The sequence below is a fragment of the Solanum dulcamara genome, chromosome 5, assembly GCF_947179165.1.
Source record: "Solanum dulcamara chromosome 5, daSolDulc1.2, whole genome shotgun sequence".
NCBI classification, from domain to species: domain Eukaryota; kingdom Viridiplantae; phylum Streptophyta; class Magnoliopsida; order Solanales; family Solanaceae; genus Solanum; species Solanum dulcamara.
This window is the reverse complement of record NC_077241.1, coordinates 2,537,857-2,555,668: the sequence shown is the minus strand read 5'-3', so window position 1 is coordinate 2,555,668 and position 17,812 is coordinate 2,537,857. Positions and strand designations below refer to the sequence as shown.

The following is a 17,812-nucleotide window of genomic DNA, read 5'->3' as shown; positions in this document are numbered from 1 at the left end:
ATGTACACTAGTTCCAAAGGAGAAACTTCAATAAGGTTTACAGATTATAATTATACCAATCAAAATCTAGTAGATGACACAGATACAGAAAGTACAATAGCTACAGAACAAGAAGAATTTATGAATATAGAACTAATACAAGAAGGATGCGAAGTAGATAATGCTATAGCGATAGCAAAAGAATTATACAAAGAAAATAAATATAGTGTGTTTAAATGTAAAGGTTGCAAAAAGGATATTATTGAAATTATAAAACATTTTAGAATTTGCCCAAAAAGAAATGATAACCTGGCATATAGAATAGAAGATACTAAAGAACTAAATGAAAGTGATAACATAAAAGACACAGAAGACCTAGAATCTCTAGATGATATAACATCCTTAATCAGCTACAAATAACTAATGAATGAAGCAACAAGTGCCCATAGTGCAAGCCCTTTCCAAAGAACCAGTCCAGCAGCAAATGTTACACATACTTCAGGCAATCTTTCAAGAAAGGCATGGCCTGCAACACAAGAAATAGAAATAAGAGACAATATTAAACCAGCAAGTAGACGAATGCCCTTAGAAGAACCTATTAAATTACAAGAAGGAGGAAATAAAGAAAAAATACTTAATATAGCAGCTCACGATCCACAAATGTGGAATACAGTAATAGACGTATGAAAATGAATAATTGTAGCAGATTTCATAAAAAATTATCAAGAAAAAGACGTAGAAACAATGTATAAATATTTAGAAGCCTTTTTAGGAGAATCCTATAAAGCAGTTTGGGAAGCATATAAACAGACTTACCCTCAAGAATTTCAAGGTATAATAGAGTTAGGACCAAATTCATACAATTTTGCTAATAAAATACATGTTTTGTTAACAAGTGAAGATCCAAATAGTGAATTATTAGTCTTACAAAGAAATGCAGTAATAAAATTAGAACAGTTAAGCATCACGAATTGGATGCATATTAAAGACTTTTTAAAAGATTATTTTTATTATTGTACAGTTAGTGGTAATACATTTGATGACGAACTAGGTAAAAAACTATTTCATAAGTTACCTGGAGAACTAGGAAGATAAATAGAAGAACGATGGTATAAGAGAGCAGGAGTAATACAAGACCCAAATGCTTTATGGTCAATAAGACAAAAGATAGAGCATATAATGAAAATACTACAAGAGAAATGTACTAATATACAAATTCAGAAGCAGCTTAAACAAAATGAAGTGAACTTTTGTAAGTCTGTTATATATACAACTCAAAGTTATGATAAAAGAGCACAAAAGCCAAAGAAGCATAAACGACAATTATACTATAACCCAAAACCATATAAACATAAAAAATATTACTTAAAAAGATCATCAGCAAGAAAACCTTATCTAAACAGAGATAGACACGTTAGAAAATATAGAAGTGATAGAAACTATAAAAATAAATTCGAATGTTATACATGTGGAAGTATAGACCATTTTGCCAACATATGCCCTAAAAGAAATAATATTAGAACTAGAAACTCCCAATTGATAGAAGAATTGCAGGAGACACTTTTAAATGTAGACGAATGTATGTCAGATACTGATAGCATATACTCCATTGTAAGTGTTGAAGTAGCAGAACAGACCCAATTCGAATCCTCCGATTCAGATGAAGATAACCTAGTAAACGAAATAGAATTAAATAGAGGAATGCTAAATTTAGAAGATTTACAATTAAGTACCATGATGAACGCAGGAATGGAATGTCACCATAATTTTGAGAGATATAAAGGTATTGACAGTAATCAATGTAACATATGTAAATGGTACCCCAGTAGAGCAAACAGAGCCAAATGCAATAAATGTTACATGGAAGCATGCATTACGTGTATAGAAGCTAAATTAGAAATAAACATAGAAAAACAAAAACAACAGCAACAAGATAGAGTAATTACAAAAGACTCAGTAACAGATTTAAGATTAATAACCTTATAAACTAGAATAAATGAAATAGAACAAAGATTGATATATTTAGAAAAGGATAAACAAAAAGTAGAAGAAAATGAAGAAACGCTAGGAACAATACATTTAGATAATATCGAAACAGAATTAATGAATATAGAAGAAAATAATACTGGCCTTATCTGTAATGAATACAAACAATTTGAAACAGTTAAAGTATTAGCTAGAATTAAAATTAAAGACATAGAAATAGAAACTTTAGCATTAGTACACACAGGATGTACGAGTTGTCTTATAAATAAAAAGATATTGCCAGAAAAAGTATTAAAAACATTTAAAGAACCTATATCAGCAATACAAATGGATGGAACCTATAATTTTTACAATCATTACATAGACAAAGCCCAAATAAGCTTTATTAACACTTGTAATGAATTTTATAAACCTACTTACAATATGTATAAAATACTCGCAAAAGACTTAGACATAAAAAACCGACCTAGTAATAGGATTACATTTTCTCATACAAAATAATGAAAGTTGTTTGTTTTCCAGAGACGGAATAATGTTATTTAGAAATATAACTTATACCCTAGTACAAACTGAAAAGTTTCTTACTAAGGAAAGATCTCAACTAAAAACACAGCCAAAAGAAGAAACAGTTGTTTGTTGTACAGATTGCAAAGGTTGCAATAACTGTACCACAAAAAACATGTATGAAGAACAGGAAGATACATACCTCGACGACTTGAAAAACGATTACACCTTAATAAATATAGAAACAGAATTTTATAATTTTCAAAAAGGGATAAATGCACTAGGAAAAATAAAAAATTCCAAAGATTTAGACAATATAATTTTAATATTAGATGAAATGGAAATAATCGGAGAAAGACCCCTAGTACATTGGGATAATAACAAAATTATGTGTAAACTATAGATAATTAACCCAGAATATACCATAAAAACAGCCGCTATCGAAGCCAATAACGAAGATACAGAAGAATTTAGTAAACAAATTAAAGAATTACTAAAACTAGAAGTAATAAGACAATCCACCTCAAAACATAGATCAGCTGCATTCATGGTTAGAAACCATAGTGAGCAGGTAAGAGGAAAAGCAAGAATGGTAATTAATTATAAAACATTAAATGATAACACTAAAACAGATGCATACAAGTTACCAGACAAAAATGAACTAATAAATAGAATACAAGGTAAAATATTTTTTAGTAAATTTGATTGTAAATCAGGATACTGGCAGGTAAAAATACACCAAGAAAGTATAGAATGGACAACATTCACTTGTCCAGAAGGACATTTCGAATGGCTAGCCATGTCTTTCGGGTTGAAGACTGCACCACCTATTTTTCAACGAAAAATGGATACTATATTCGGAGAGTATAAAAACTTTGTATTAGTTTATGTAGATGATGTACTAGTATTTAGCAAAGACATACAAGAACACTTAGAACACTTACAAACAGTGTTCCGTTTATTTGTTAAAAATGAAATCATAATTAGCAAAAATAAAATGGAACTATGTAAGACTCATATTAATTTCTTAGGAGTAACAATAAGAGAAGGTAAAATAAAATTACAACCACACATAGCCAAAAAGGTACTAGACATGCCAGATAAACTAGATACTACTAAACATCTACAAAAATTTTCTAGGGTTAGTAAATTATGCTAGAAATTTTATTAAAGATTTAGGAAAAATAGCAGGACCTTTATATGCTAAAACAGGTAGCAAAGGACAAAAATATTTTAACATAGAAGATATTAAACTAATTCAGCAAATTAAAGAAAAGGTTAAACATATACCATATTTACAAATCCCCCTCGAAACAAATTATTTAATAGTACAAACTGATGGAAGTCAGCTAGGATGAGAGTTGTTTTAAAAACTAGACCAAATAAATATAGTATTAAAAATATGTGTCTATCAAAGTGGTAAATATAAAGAAAAAGAAAATATGAGTAGTATAGACACAGAAGTTTTAGCAATAATATATGGACTAAACAGTTTTAAATTATACATACTAAATAAATCAGAAGTATTAGTAAGAACGGATTGCGAAGTAATAGTAAAATTTCACCAGACAATCAATAGTAAAGCAAGTAGTAAAAGAAGATAACTAAATTTTATGGATGTTATATTTATATACAATAATATAGTTTTTGACTATGTAAGGGAAAAGATAATGATTTAGCTAATCAGTTGAGTCGATTGCAAGTAAAAACTAATTAAACAACTGTGTTTCAGCATGAGACCCACTGGCCAACAGCCAGCAGACAAAGGCAAGGGAATAGCCCCAGCAGACTCATACGCTCAGACATTGCTTGGTAAGTTTAATTTCAGACCTTAGGAAACAATTGAGATGATGGAACGAATTTACTTCAGTAAATTTAATTTAATCTCATATCCTCAATATAACCTGTCTTTTAGAATACTCCCAGACTGTAATATAGATAAGACTCAAAAATGTTTAATAGACAACTTATGAATAGCATATACTAAACAAGACACAAAATATTTTATTGCAGCCAATAATGTTTTATGTCAATATTTCTCAGATAAAAATAGAGAAAATAAATTTAAATACTATATAGTCATACATGGAAAAACAAATGGCGTTTTTCAGACTTGGTTAGAAGTAATAGACTCTATAAATGGGGTGAAGAACCCGTTCTTCAAATATTTTAATAATTTTACAGAAGCCTTAAACTATGCTAGAGGAATTCTGGGCCCAAACTATTACATTTCTCCAACCCTCAGACAAAACCAAGCCCAAATACCCCAATACAACATCCAGAAAGACACAGACAAAATCATATTTTGCGACCATTGTTCTACCATGATCGAAGCCTTCAAAAGACTAAATACAAAAAATGAGACTTATGAAACAGCTGGAGACTTTCCAAGGTAAGTTCATAGCTAAATCAAATACAGGTACTCAGAACGAAGACATGAGTTCTCCATCTCAACCAAAAATGGATGAGAAGGGTGTGCATTCCCCTCTGAATGCTAAGAAATCTACTATACCAGATCAAGGTATAGCTAGTCCGGCGCAAACGGTAGTCGGTAAAGATAAATCAAATTCGTTAATGGCTGTCACTTTGCCAAAAAGTGAAGAAGAGGAATCTTCTTCCTCACGAAGAAGGTTACCTAAAACTTTCTACCAAGACAGTTCTTAAAGAAATATGGCTATAAAAAAAAATTGAAGCCATAATTAAGCAGACTTTAGAACAATTTTTCAAAGACCAGGGATCTGATAAGCATGTTATTAGTAAAGACAGTCCAAATCCGGAAAACAGAAGAGTTCAATCAGACGAAGATACAAATACAAGCCCAATAAGAACACCAGTTCAGAAGAAGGCTATGAGAACGATAATTACCAAGATGCCCAAAACCCATATGAAGACGACGACTCAGGCATGAGTTTTGACTCTATTGCCCTTCATAATCTTGATACTTAAAGAAGAAGCATCCAAGAAGATAAAGACAAAGAGGAGACATATAATCCAGAAGAAAAAGACATAAAGATAAGTAAATAAGTGTGTCATGTGGGTATGTCCACAGATATTATGTGAGTGTTGTCACTTTATCACTATCCTCCAAAAGAGGGAAAGACTGTTGACAAAAGCACACGTCTGTAAATAGTCGGTCAAAAAGATAGATTGATAATGCATGTGACGATGGGGCCAAATGAGCACCCAACGCGCATTATTAAACCTTATCAACAAGTCGGCCGTCTAGAAGAAGGCCACGTAGCAGTGTTTTAATCCTTTCATTCTGCTATCTCTACCTCTATATAAGGAAGAAGTATGTAAGTTAGAAAGACAGAATTCTAGAGAGAAACGCTCCAAGTCTAAGTGTAAGAAAATCCTCCAACATATTCCCCTTCCCTTCTTGTAAAAACACCAGTCCCCTTCTAAAAACCTTTCTCTAGTTGTACTAAAGCTGTTTATGTAATAAAACAAGTGTGGTTGTGTGAAGTTTTCTTTATATCTCAAGACCTTTGGGGTTCCCGAAAGGGAAACCTCTCTCAGTCAAAGTCATGTAAGTTTTTATAAGTTTTACAATTAAGTTTCCCCAAAAAATATGTGTTTATGTTTATCTTTACCGACTACCGTTTGCGCCGGACTAGCTATACCTTGATCTGGTATAGTAGATTTCTGAGTCTTAACCACTGAACTACGGAAGGTTACCAAGTGGTCCTCCTTTTTTGGGAAACTCGAATTGGCTATCACTAATCCAAAAGCTCTTGCGAACTCCAAAAGTGAACTCCTCCTCCATTTCTGTCCCCGAAGCCAAAGCATCCATGCACATCATCATACCCTGTCGAAATAGACCCGATGTGCCCATTGAAATTCCCTCCCACGAAAAGCTTCTCAGTAGGCGGTATGCTTCCCACTAACTCGTCCAAATCCTCCCAAAAGCGCCTCTTCCCCTCCTCGGCTAAGCCCGATTGCGGCGCATAAGCACTAATAATGTTCAAAGTGGTCCCTTCAACGACCACCTTAATCGACATCATCCTATCAATGATTCTCCTAACCTCCACCACCTGATTCCTTAAATCACTGTCTACTAAAATGCCTACCCCATTCCTATACTTCGATCTACCAGAGAACCAAAGTTTATACCCGTCTATCTCCTTAATTTTAGTACCTACCCATTTGGTCTCTCTCTCTATATTATTATAAATCACCTTAATTTGATCATGTAATACACCCATATCAATGCAGAGAACTTAAACTTGGTCGTGGCATGAATATGTCAGAAGGAAAGTGCTTTCCATAAAAACACAATTTAATTATTTGCCTGACATACTTAGAAGATTTGCTTCTTATATATCTTTCGTTCCCCTTTTACCAAACTATATATCATAATTTATTATTTAACTTATCTCCACTTGTTAGAGCAAAAGTTTAAATGACAGCTTTTCCACAACTCTGTTTAATTAAACTTATTTCTTGGTAACCATTCGAGACAGGAAAAAGTCACATATAGAACACACACATATATATATATATACACATATGAAGTATTTATAATTATCTTTTAAATAACATAATTTTATAAATATATTTTATACTATATTGTTTTAGAATTTAAATTCCAACAATTAATTTATTCTAAAGGAGTCTGGTGATTAGTCTATTTCGCACTACTCGAAGCCTTCAGTAATTCATTATTGGTTTCTATCATAGTGAAGATTGATGTGAAGAGATTCTTGTGTCAGTGAAAATTGCTTTCGATGATCGAAAAAATTAAAAATACAAAAAACATTCATATATTTCCAACCATCCAAAATTCCAAATAGGTGGAATGTTTTGACACAATGAATCCTGGTTCCAGCTGTTAAAAGTCAAGTTATCACTGTATTTTTGCTAAAAAAAATCAATAATAATCCTAATTTAAACTTTTCTTTTTCTTCTTACTACTACCTAACTTTTCCACCATATCTTGTTCTTTGTCTCTCTGTATAGTGACTGTTGGAGATACAATAAATAAAAAAATTAATTTGCCACAAAATTTTCTATCATAATCCACACATGGTCAATATATTAGGAAAAGGTGGACCCCCTTATATAATCAAAAGAAATTGACAGTGTTTGAAAAGGGAATATAATTTAAAAGAGCAAAATGAAATAATTATGCACTGTGACTTATTTAATTTAGGAATAATTGATGGAAATCTTTATGAGAAGTTCATTGTTATTGATATGTCATTACCTACCTAGTGAAAGAAATGCTAATAGGTACTATAATGAAAACCAACAAAATTTAAATTATTAAGGTGATTTTTTTTCATCCGTCTAATCTAGAGTATAGTTACTCGCTAGTCACTACCTCTACTGGTGGGTGGTACGTACATAATAGATACTTGATGAGGTAGTCAAGGCGTGTGTAATCTAAATAGAACACTACTGAAATGGCTATTGATTTTATCACCAACTTGATGAATTAATTTTATGAAGACTTCTGTATTATAACGGGTGTTTAAAAATATTCTCCATCTTTCCATCAAATATTCTTATTTTTTTCCTAGATACTCAAGTTCAAATACCCACATATTTATGTGGCTAAAACCACAGTAGCAACTCACACTATTATTTGACTTAACTGAGTGATGGGAACTGTTTTTGGCTTATTGGAATTTGTGGGAAGATATTTTGACAACTCAAAGATATAAACATGGAAAAGGTATTACTTACTATTTGCCTAAAAATATATAGGGATATGTGAGAAATCTTCACTTGAAGAATGCAAGTGGTTCCCCATATTATAATGGGTGAGAGATTTTCGCTTCGTCCACCACCACTCGCGCGGAGGCTTCTCTCTAAGGCGGAACGCTCCCCTACCGATATATTTTTACATCCCACAGCTTCGGCGAGTTCTAAGAATATAACTGTTATATTTTGATAGTAAATATTTTCCTCGTTGATGAGTTCTAAATACACGACATGAATTTAAAATTCGCCGGGTTAGTAAATATCAGATATCAAATGGTAGATTAAAAACAAAATCAAGTTGAGGCACCAATAGCTTTGGCATACTTAATCAATACATTTAGGTAAGGAAATACTCGAGTTAATTTATTATACGCACTAATGGCTAGTTTTCTTTACAATGGAAATATAGTTCAACTTATGAAAGCAACTTAGTTATTATTTTTATCAGGTTACTAATTAATTTTTATATAAAAATCTATTTGTAATTATTATTTTATAAGTGATATGATTATAACCCCTACGGGTGGCTTAGATGGTTTGGCTTGAGATTTTCACGACGGAGATCTCAAGTTTGAAACCCTTTGCTTGACATAGCAAGGAGTTGACCTTCTGGGTCGATCTCATCACACAAATTGTGCTGGGGGTTGGCCTTCTAGGTTGAGCTCGCCGCACGAAGCTTGCCTAGTGCAATTTACCTCTTTTGTGTAGTTTGCAAACTATTGCACAAAAGCAGTTTATTCTGTGCGCACCCAAAGAATGGTGACTGTTGATTTTCTTGTCATAAAAAAAATGACGTGTGTAAATTCTTTTAACACCATAAAACTTTTTTTTAGCTAAAGTTACAACACTCCTTTAATGAAGAAACAAACACTCACCATATTTAATATAATTGAGATGTACTCTTGATAATCAATTATATGCTTATCATCTTAAACATAAAGTAATGATAAAACATTTGATAAAACTGAAAATACAGAGAGTAATTTTGGGAAGATATAAAAGGAAATAAAAAACAATAATTTAGGTAAAGCAAATAAGGTTAATAGAAGTGTCAAAATCAAAGTCCCTGTCCAACTTTGTAACACAGGCCTCTAAAACCATTCAACAGAGCTTCACACTAAAGTGTTTGATGTGTCAATTCAACTCAACTCAACCAATTGAGAGAACACCAAAGGACATTCAAATGGGACCCTTCAATATTAGTCTTTTTTCTTTTTAATTTTTCATATGATGTTTGGTGCCTATTTTAAGGCTCGGTTAGTTCGATTTCACACCAGAGCGTCCTAGTAAAGCACTCTCTATCAAAAATGATCTAAATCCAGAATTCGAAATCAAGACTCTTATTAAGAATTGACAATCACGATCACTTCAACACAAGCTTTGGTGGCAACCCACAATATTAGTCTTTTTTTTTAATTTGGTTTTTAATCTAATGTTCAATACTTACTTTGAAGTTTGATTAATTTAAACTCATGTTAAAAAGTCATACTTTAAGGTAAAGCTAGCATTTTTTATCAAAGACAATATTACTCAAGACTCGAACTCGAGACTTTCGAAGAGAGGAGTAGAGCGGGGACCCTCAGTATTAGGTAATTTGATGTGTTAGATCATAAATATAAAGTAAGCTACCCTCCCATATCCCATTTGCTTAGGTCCAAAAACATCAACTAAATTAAAATAGTAATAATAATAAGGTCTTGTGCATATTACTTCTTTCTTCTTCTTTTTCCTTACTAATATTAAAAATCAGTTTGTCTCTACCGTCCACTTAACTCTCTCTAACTTCTATATATAGTTTCATTCACTTGCAATTTACTCACAAACTCTTTTCTTTCTTGGTTTAATTCTTCTTTCATCTTCCACCATTGAGAAAACTCACTAATATACCAAATCTTTTAATTAAGCAAAACCTTTGAGTCATTATGTCAATGGCTTGCTTGGAACTCTCCAAAGAGGTTAGTAATATTCAACATCTAGGTTGTCTCTCTTTTCTTTCTCTTGATCATCTTCATAAAGATTACAAAATCACTACAAAAATAAAATTAGAAATTAGTGACCGTTAAATTTTGTAGCTAAATAAAATATCGATCGCTAAATCGTTCGTAGTTAAAGAAAAAAAACAACTTTCTTCCTTCCTAGTTGTAGTGTCTATCATTTACCAAACTTTGATTCTTGAAGACAAAAGGTTACACAGATGATGTGCAATATATTCCTTTTTTCAAAGGAAATGTTTTCTCATGCAAAAAGTTGTACATACGAACTATAAATTTAACTTATATACACTGATAAAAGAATTTACATTGCACACTACACTAGAGGCAAACTGCTTTATTTTCAAGTTATTAATATCTTATTTTATAAATAATTATTTACAATTATCTTTTGATGACTAATTAGTATATAGTAAAAGCTATTTTTTACACTAGCTTTTTATTTATTTATGAAATTTCGTGTTATGAAAATCAGGTTAAGCTAAAAGGGGAAGATATAGAGTGCACCAAGGATGGAAGTGTTGATTTGAAAGGAAATCCAGCAATTAGAGAAACAAGTGGGAAATGGGTGGCTGGAGTTATGATACTATGTAAGATTTTCTTTCTGAATATATTAATCATATTATTAAAAAAATTATTTATTTTTTAAAAGAAAAATAAGAAGACGAAAATGCCATAAAGTAGTAGTGATATTTGCATCTGCTTATCTTCATTAAAATTATTATATCATGTACAGCGTATATAAATTCAGCATCCACAATAACTAATTAAGTTTATTTATTTTTAAACTATGAATTTAAGATTCAATCTTTAAACTTGGTCCAGAGTTAAATTGCTAATGTTATATTCGTCCACACTCAAAATGTGCAATTTTAAAAATGAAGAGTATGTTAAAATGTCACATAAGTTATAATTTTTTTCATATGATTTTGAACAATTTTTACCGCTTAAACTAACTTTTTAAAATTGAGTTCGAACTGATTTTTGTTTATTTATGTATACTAATATAATATTAATATGTAATTCTCTGCTCATTCCAATCTATTTTTTGTAATATACTTTTTTAATTTTGTGGGGTGTGGGAAAAAAGAGAAAAAATAAATCACGATAATTCTAGAGTAACTGAAGCCAGCTATCATATGTCTGGATGCTAGAAAATGATGAGTATGAAAAGGTCAAAAAAGCCTAACACTTTGCACTAAAACTACGACGTGTGTCAAATTTACTTGGCCTATTAGATAGTACATAGGTTTTTTTGCCCCTAGTGTTTTATCTGCATGTGAGAGTATAACACGTGATACGTGGATTAGGTATGATCATAATAATTTTAAAAAAATTATTATATATCTATGTTTCGAACAACGCATTAATAACCCTAAATAATCTAATTTGTTGGATATAAGGAAGAAAAAAAAAGATATATAGGTAGTATTCATAGGCAAGAGGATAACTCGTGATGGTAGATTAAGCACACCACCAGATATTCAAACTCTGCAATATACAAGAGTTCAATACTTAAAACGAAAAAAGATAAAAGAAGCATACTTATATTCATCTGAGTTTCGAAAAGTGCACTATTAACCCTCACAAATTTGCTGGTTATGAAAAAAAATACATAAATCAAACACGTCTAATGCGTTTGAACTTTGCCGCACATAATAGTATCATATTTGAGTAGAAAAATACAAAATTTTAAAAAAAATTATATAATTGAATTTCGAATAGAGCGCTATCGACCCAAGTCGGAAAATATAGATACTCATAAATTTTCAATAGGGATTTGTGTAGAATAGCAAAATTCGTGTGGAAGACAAAAGATGGATAGTGAAGTGACAAGAAAAGCATGCACTACTGGGAAAAGACATCATTGACACATAATTATGAAATGGAGGGAGTGTTTGGCCACAAAAATAACAGAAAAATTATTTTATTTAAAAATTTTAAAATTAAAATCGTATTTGATCATATTTTTTGCAATAAAAATTTCAAAATCTAAATATACTTATATAAAAAGAAATATGAAATTTAATTTAAATGAGATTATTTTTTACAAAAATAAAAAATTAAGGTAATTTGAAAAAAGAAAAAAATGAAAATAGAATTTGAGTATTTTTCAAATTTTAAATATAACTTCAAGTTATATTTGAAATTTATGATCAAAAGCTGATTTTTACATAAAGTAAAAAAAAATCTAGAAAAAAATAAAAAAATTCTTATGGCTAAATGGGTTCGAAAAAATGTGGTGGGGTTAGAAACGTCATCTTTGATGACAAAACTAGTATTCTTGGTGCGTGGGTGGGTGGGTCACTTTATTATGTGATCTGGACTATCACTTATCCCTGACTTTTTTGCCTTTTCATATACATACAAATATATATTTATTTAAAACATTCGTCGATATCTTAAATGATAGTGACCGAATTAGGTTGCTGCTTCCTTTCAACTATTTTACGATAAAGATTTATCTGTACTCGAATCATTAATTCAAAAACTAAGGTGTTAATTTTCACCCCACCATTATCCTTGCTAATAAATGATAAATGATTTAGATAAATTATTGAAAAAATATAATTTTCTATGCTTAAATTGGAGAATATAATGATTAATAGTTTAAAATATCCTTAATTCTTTGTTGCAAAATAGTTTTCTTAATAAGTGTGCAAAGACTAAAAGTCAAATAAAAAGGACTAGAGGGAGTATCTATTTAACCATGATTAAGTGATATATAAATTCACTTTAATTTTAAACTACTAAGATTATGTTATTAGATTGGTATAAACACCATGTAAGGATAAATAAATAGTACTCTATTTCATTGTATCGTTGTATTATTTCAACCAGTACATGTATTGAGTAAACAATAACTCCATCCACCCCAAAATAAGTGTCGCCTCAGCAAAAGAAAGTTGTCCCAAAATAAATGAGTCGTTTATACTCCATCTTCTTAATAGTGTTCAATTTTCAAGAGACATTTATTAAGTAGGGATAGTTTATTAAACTACATATTGTATTTATTGATTTCTTAATTGACGTCATTTTTGTTAAGGTAATACTTATTTTGGGACGGAGAGAATATCAATGTCACTTTTTCTTTCTTTAATTGACATTTGGTTTCCATCTTGACTATGTAGTGAATCAAGCTTTAGCAACTCTGGCATTTTTTGGAGTTGGAGTGAATTTGGTGTTGTTCCTCACAAGGGTGCTAAAAGAAAACAATGCTGATGCTGCTAATAGTGTGAGCAAATGGACAGGCACAGTCTATATTTGCTCCCTTGTTGGTGCTTTTCTGAGTGACTCTTATTGGGGAAGGTTCAAAACTTGTGCCATTTTCCAAGTCATCTATGTAACTGTAAGTATCCACTACCTCCCATCATACTTATCCAGATATTGAAAAAAGTAATATTTTTTAATGTAATCGTGATGTTTGGGCTAAGCTTGCGCGCATTTCGACTAAACTTACACAGTACTTGCTATCTCCCATCAGCACAAGTCGAATAACTCTATCTACCAAGGCTACCACCAGCACAAGCCGGGTAACTCTTATCTACCAAGGCTACCACCAGCACAAGTTCCGGATAACTCTATTCATCAAGGCTTAGACGATAGAAAGAAATCACCTAGTGTTTTTGTCTCTGAAACCTGAGACATCGTAGTTCTCAAACCACTTTATTGACCACTAGCTCACACCTTCGGGTGCTAGATATTGAAAAACCACTTAGAACACACTAGCACATAAATTCACAATCAATAAGATTTAATATTGCTACAACAATTTTGCACAACACTATTCCTATATTTTCTCACAACAATGATGTTCGAGTTAGCTTGGGTGCACCTTGAATATACCACTAAGTACCTTCTACCTTCAACAAGCATGGGTACTGAATAAATTTTGCCCACTAAGGCTTAAGCAAATGAGAAGTAATAACCTAATTTTTTTCCGGCTATTTTGTGTTGATTGACAAGAGTCCTCAATCTTGCTCTTACTATGTTTGAAACTTAATTGACAGGGCTTGTCATTACTAGCACTAGCATCACAACTTTACTTGCTCAAACCTAAAGGTTGTGGGAATCGAACGACTGTATGTGGAGAACATTCAACCATGGAGGTTGGTCTATTCTACGTCTCAGTTTACATGATTGCCCTAGGATATGGTGGTTATCAGCCAAATATTGCTACCTTTGGGGCTGATCAGTTTGACGAGCAGCATCCGAGGGAGTGTTCATCTAAAGTAGCCTTTTTCAGCTACTTCTATCTGTTCATGAACCTTGGATCACTCTTCTCCAACACCATTCTAGACTACTTTGAGGATGAAGGAATGTGGGCTCTTGGTTTTTGGGCATCTGCAGCGTCTGCCTTTGCAGCATTGATGCTCTTTCTTGGAGGCACTCCTAGGTACAGACACTTCAAGTCTAGTGGCAATCCTCTTTCCAGGTTTGGTCAAGTTTTAGTTGCAGCAACAAAGAAAGGTAAAGTGGAGACACCGGAAAATGAAGACGACTTCTACCAGGGGGAAGATGAAGATGACACAACTGGTGGTAGAAAAATGCTGCACACCCATGGTTTCAAGTAAGTAGAAATGCACCATATTTGTGACTTAATTCTGTCATTTAAACCATTGACAAAGTCATAGTCACGTAGAGCTTAAGTCACGGACATCTAGTTGACATTCTATAATGCACTAAACTGGATTTTTCTTCTGGCAGATTCTTAGACAGAGCAGCTGTGGTGACATCAAAGGAACTCGACAGCCAGAAGCAGGGTGTTCACAACCCGTGGCGTCTCTGCCCTATATCACAAGTTGAGGAAGTTAAATGCATTTTAAGGCTTCTGCCAATTTGGCTATGTACCATTATCTACTCTGTAGTTTTCACGCAAATGGCATCACTCTTTGTCGAGCAAGGTGATGCCATGAAAACAACAATAGCAAACTTCAGAATTCCAGCAGCAAGCATGTCTACCTTTGACATCCTTAGTGTAGCAGGCGTCATATTTCTCAATCGCAGAGTTCTTAATCCACTAGTCAGAAGGTTTAAGAAGTGCAAGGATGATGATGCCGGGCTAACTGAACTTCAACGGATGGGTATTGGACTAGTCATAGCAGTGATGGCTATGCTTTCATCGGGAATTGTGGAGTGCTACAGGCTTAAGTATGCTAGTAATGACTGCAAACACTGTGAAGGCTCAAGCTCTCTTAACATCTTCTGGCAAGTCCCACAATATGCTTTTATAGGAGCTTCAGAAGTATTCATGTATGTAGCTCAACTAGAATTCTTCAATGCGCAAGCACCTGATGGACTTAAAAGCTTTGGAAGTGCACTATGCATGACATCGATATCTTTAGGGAACTACGTGAGTAGCTTTCTTGTGAGCATAGTGATGAAAATATCAGCAACTGATAGCATGCCTGGATGGATACCAGGAAACCTTAACAAAGGCCATTTAGACAGATTCTATTTTCTATTAGCTGGTTTGACACTAATAGATTTGGCTGCATACATTGCATGTGCTAAGTGGTACAAGAATATTAAGCATAGCGAAAAGATTCAGGAAAACGAGGAAGAGGACAAGTGTGAGGTCTAACATACGTACCTGATATGGATCATACCTTAGGCATGTTTTGCCAAAACCATATGAATAAGAGGAAGATGTGCAGCAGTCACCACAACAACGTTTTGTGTAGAGTTCATGATTGGTATTTTGGATTTCCTCAATTCTCCAGTGCTCCAACCCAATCAATTCAAATTTCCCAGCTTTGCGGAATTCTCCAGGGAAACGGACTACTCTTAATTTCTAGGTCCACCATTTCTCGTTGTTGCTGCATTTGTTGGTTCTGTCATATTAGTTCTAAATTGACAAGCATTTTAGATTGATATGTAATTGGATTGGTTTATCCTGTATCCAGGAAACTATTGAAAGTACTGCTGTACCCCCCAAAAATTCCATGTATTAAAAGATCTCATTAATTTCATATGCAATTCAGAGCTCTAAGTGTTTTCCTCACAAAATTAGTTCCATGAAGAACATAAGTTCATCATTTACTAGTTATGAAATATGACTATCCGAAGAGGGATTCAGGTCATCAAAAAGAATGCAAATTCCGAGAAAAGAAATACAACACTAGAAATTACAAAAAAAAAAAGAAAAAAAAAACCTCCATTGTTTTATTTTATCCGCGATATTGATGTACTTGTTTCCTAGGTGTAGTAAACCTAGAAAATCCAGATGGAACTGAGATGCTGATGACTAGACATGGTGAAATCTGAACTGAAATGCAACACAAAGATATCTAACTGTTATCTTTCTTTCACAGGTAACATCGAAAAATAATAAACCACACTTAAAGAACTTCTGTATTTCATCACAGAAAGAATAAGTTAAGCTTAAAAACAACTGCATGTAAGAAAGAATTACAAACTATAGCCTAGATGCCAACTACAGTACTACACAACATGATTTCTACTTAAATAAATGGCTAAGGCACAAATCAACTTTGGACCTTACAAACTTGTATATGGTGAGTAGAAGTGCAACTCATACAACTGTGATTTTTAAATATGAAATGTAGCTATGTTCCACTTTGCTCACCAGTTAATCAAATTGAGTCTCAAAAAACCGGAAAAAAAATATCAATCAAATGAGAAAACGAAAGTAGTTGATCGTAAAACAACTTACAGATGTTACAGGTTCATTGAACAAGTTATTGCTATTGTTAGCATCGATTTGTAGAGCAGCACACATCTATACCTATACAACCGGAATAGTTTTAGAAAACTCAAAATAATCCTTCATCTTATGTGTGATAATATATGAACACTAAGCAGCATAAAACATTCCTTTGTCCCAAAACGCTTAGCTCTTTTCGATTTCTGTGATTCAAATTAGGGGGAAGTTTAACCAAATTTTTGAAAATGCATTCTCCTCACATATTGATATGGAGAACACGAGAAGTGCAACTCATACAACTGTAATTTTGAAAATATGAAATGTATCTATGTTCCGCTTCTCGCTCAACAGTTAATCAAATTGACTCTCAATAAACCGAAAAATCACCAATCAAATGATATATGAACACTAAGCATCAAACATTCCTTTGTCCCAAAATGCTTAGCTCTTTCCGATTTCCGGATTTAAATCAGGGAAAGTTAAACCAATTTTTTCAAAAATGCATTTTACTCACCATATTAATATTGAGAAATGCAACTTATATTACTTCAATGTTTGAAAAAAATATGAAACTTATCTATGTTCCGCTTCGCTCAACGGTTACTCAAATTAACTATCAATACACGAAAATGTTCAATTCAAATGAAAAGACGATAGTAGTTGATAATACCGCAACTTACAGATGTTACAGGTTCAAATTAGGGGAAAGTTTGACCAATTTTTTTCAAAAATGCATTTTACTCACCATATTAATATCGAGAAATACAACTTATATTACTTCAATTTTTGAAAAAATATGAACAGTTAATCAAATTAACTATCAGTAAACGAAAATGTGCAAATCAAATGAAAAGACGATAGTAGTTGATAATACCGCAACTTACAAATGTTACAGGTTCAAATTAGGGGGAATTTTAACCAATTTTTTCAAAAATGCATTTTACTCACCATATTAACATCGAGAAATGCAACTTATATT

At 32.4% G+C, this 17,812-nt stretch overlaps 1 protein-coding gene and 1 long non-coding RNA gene across 3 annotated transcripts; one reads left to right on the top strand and one right to left on the bottom strand.

The window, feature by feature from the left end:
- Positions 1-206: 206 nt before the first annotated feature.
- LOC129888756 (uncharacterized) lies at positions 207-16,466 on the bottom strand. Of its 2 annotated transcripts, XR_008766712.1 has the most exons (3): positions 15,760-16,194; positions 1,617-1,650; positions 207-505 (listed from the first exon to the last, which is right to left on the bottom strand). It is a non-coding gene; the product is annotated as an uncharacterized LOC129888756 (long non-coding RNA). The 2 variants fall into 2 exon arrangements; XR_008766711.1 differs by lacking the exon at positions 1,617-1,650 and having other exon boundaries at positions 15,760-16,466.
- On the top strand, positions 10,022-16,145 carry LOC129888754 (protein NRT1/ PTR FAMILY 7.3-like). The gene is made up of 5 exons (XM_055963750.1): positions 10,022-10,130; positions 10,642-10,756; positions 13,298-13,515; positions 14,177-14,736; positions 14,874-16,145. Exons 1-5 carry the CDS (start codon positions 10,098-10,100, stop codon positions 15,748-15,750), a joined length of 1,803 nt encoding a protein of 600 aa, XP_055819725.1. The 5' UTR covers positions 10,022-10,097; the 3' UTR covers positions 15,751-16,145.
- Positions 16,467-17,812: the final 1,346 nt, after the last annotated feature.

What these genes read in the sequence shown, in the direction of transcription:
- LOC129888754 (XM_055963750.1), top strand. Translation starts at nt 10,098, where the DNA reads ATGTCAATGGCTTGCTTGGAACTCTCCAAAGAG. An exon ending in GCTTGGAACTCTCCAAAGAG is followed by an intron (nt 10,131 to 10,641) that starts GTTAGTAATATT and finishes TATGAAAATCAG; the next exon opens with GTTAAGCTAAAAGGGGAAGA. An exon ending in TCCAAGTCATCTATGTAACT is followed by an intron (nt 13,516 to 14,176) that starts GTAAGTATCCAC and finishes CTTAATTGACAG; the next exon opens with GGCTTGTCATTACTAGCACT.